This window comes from Pundamilia nyererei, unplaced genomic scaffold (genome assembly GCF_000239375.1).
Source record: "Pundamilia nyererei isolate P.nyererei 1_Seehausen unplaced genomic scaffold, PunNye1.0 scaffold00008, whole genome shotgun sequence".
In the NCBI taxonomy this organism is placed as follows: Eukaryota; Metazoa; Chordata; class Actinopteri; order Cichliformes; family Cichlidae; genus Pundamilia; species Pundamilia nyererei.
In genome coordinates, this window is record NW_005187409.1 from 7,188,292 (window position 1) to 7,190,878 (window position 2,587).

The 2,587-nt window shown below is 39.0% G+C and overlaps 1 protein-coding gene across 1 annotated transcript in view; it reads right to left on the reverse strand.

The window, feature by feature from the left end:
• Positions 1-2,340: 2,340 nt before the first annotated feature.
• The window catches only part of LOC102195057 (protocadherin gamma-B2-like), an 8,182-nt gene continuing 7,935 nt past the window's right edge, over positions 2,341-2,587 (reverse strand). Inside the window, exon 4 of the mRNA XM_013907755.1 lies at positions 2,341-2,364. Within this exon, the coding sequence (XP_013763209.1) occupies positions 2,341-2,364 (24 nt within the window). The remainder of the gene's footprint in view (positions 2,365-2,587) is intronic.

Consider the following 2,587-nt stretch of genomic DNA (forward strand, 5'->3'; position numbering starts at 1 on the left):
AATACACATTATAAGAGGGCTGTGAGAACACAGGAGGGTTGTCATTCACATCAGTGATAGTGACAAGTACAGATTTCTTACTGGTCAAGGGAGGTGAGCCTGAGTCAGTGGCTGTAATTTCAATATTATATTCTGAAAAACGTTCTCTGTCTAAAACACCACTTGTAACGAGAGCGTAGTTGTCAGAAAATGAAGGTTTTAAAGTGAATGGAGGCCCACTTTTTAATTCTAATGAAACTTTTCCATTATTACCAGAGTCGAGGTCTCGTGCACTGATTAATGCTACAACAGTGCCTTTTGGTGCATCCTCGCGTACTGGGTTTGGTTTTGAAGTCAACACTATTTCTGGAGCATTATCATTCATGTCTATGACAACTATTTGCACGCGGCAGTGACCTTCCATCTCAGGGACACCTTTGTCTTTTGCAGTAATACGTAGTTCATGCACTGCATTGCTTTCATAATCTAAAGGCCCTATCAAAGAAATTTCACCTGTGTCTGGATTCAATTGAAAAACAGATAACAGTGATTCTGATGTGTGTTCAGCAAATGCGTATTGAATCGCTCCATTAACGCCCTCGTCTGCGTCTGCTGCTTCGACTTTAACGAGTACAGAACCAGAAACAATATTTTCATGTACTGATACATTATACAAAGCTTTTTTAAAAACAGGAACATTGTCGTTGATGTCAAGTACAGTAACTACGATTTTTGTCGTTCCAGTTTTTACAGGATTACCTCCATCTAACGCTGTCAGTAATAGCTGATGTACACTTTGCTTCTCTCTGTCAAGCGGTTTCTCTAGGACCAGCTCCGGAACCTGTCGGTCGCCAGACAACTCTTTCAGTTTCAAACTAAAACACTCGTTTTTACTTAATGTGTACGATTTAACGGAATTACTTCCAACGTCCTGATCCTGCGCGATGTCTAAAGGGAAGCGAATGCCTGTGGCAGTAGATTCTGCTATCTTTAAATATTTCTCCTCTGTTATAAAAACCGGAGAATTGTCATTTATGTCCCTTACTTCAATTTCTATACGATGCAGCTGCAAGGGATTCTCTGTTACAATTTGTAAAGGTAACACACAGCGGGCGCTTTGTCCACATAAAACCTCTCTGTCTATTCTGTCATTCACCACCAGCTCGCCCTTCCCCGCATCCACGCTGAAATACTGCTTACCAGTCTCAGAAGCTACACGCAGATTACGATAATAAATTTCAGATAATGCCAAACCCAGGTCTTTGGCAAGATTTCCTACCACAGAGCCCTGTTTTAGTTCTTCTGGTATGCTGTAACGAGTCTGTGCGTCTATTGTACTCCACAAGAGAAAGAAATGATGCCACCAAAACGCCTGCCATCTCCAGTCTCGGTATCCTATTCTCTTTGTCATCCTTGGTCCGTTAGAATATATTATTTCCCATCCAAATATTTATCGACAGAGCCCAGCATATAAAGCCATCACCAGAATGGATACTGTATAGAAAAATCCTTAAGCTATTTGTAATAAAATATATATTCCGGACGCCATTGGATAAGCGCATGTCCTCTCCACCTCCGAGCACAGAGAGGGTTACTGTGATGCGAGTGAATGGGGGATAGAGTAGATCTCTTTGTACAGTTCTGCATGCTATTGGTTCACAGCATCCAGTTTAAATATCCAATCACAGAGAGCTAAGCCTATTCATGAAACCAGTACACACTGCCAGAAGCGAAGCTGTACAAATGAAGGTTCAAGTCCGGTCTGTGTGATAATTTTCTCTCGAAAATTAAATATAAATAAAAAATAAATATAAATAAGAATATTAATTTAAAAGGGCAAAAGGTTTTCTAGTGATTACTGCAATGAATTAAGACCACATAAAAGATGCATTGTCTGTTCAGCTTAATATCAGCTCACAAATTGTACATCTCTGGTGTTATAGAAAAAACAACAACAATAAAATATGTTGTCGGTAGGCTTAAAAAAGATACATTTTGAATACGAAAAAATCACTTCGAGCTCATGCTTTGGTAAAAAAAAAAAGAAGTTCATAAGATTTTTAGATGCAATTCCGACAATCTTATTCTGAACAATATTTTAAATAGCTTATTTTAAGCCACAAAAAAGATTTGTTTTCAAAGTTGCACTTCGGTGTCATTTAAAATATATCAGGCGCAGGCAAAACAGTTCAATAGTATCAATTTATTCTCCCCTAATCATACTAGAGTCAAAACACACGAAAAATAAATTACTGCTGTCACTTGAAACCAATTTGATGTTAAATTTTCATTTAAAATGATATATTTTTTAAAAGATTATTTTGGAAATGTATGACAGCAATAATGAAAAGTGTATGCAGGTTATTTCTTCAATTTTCGCCTCACCTGCTGGCTCTCAAAGGTCCAGGTGCTGTCGGGCAAAGAAGCATCCAGGACACTAATCACCTCCTTAAAGTCTGTGGTGCTGCTGGGTTTAATCAGAGTGAAATCGCTGTACTCTGACATTGGAGACATACAGGACCTGAAGGACTGACTCTGAGACAGCATGTCTCCTCCCAGGACCTCCACGTACTTTATAGGTCCATCAGTGTTGAGCTGAATTTGCAGG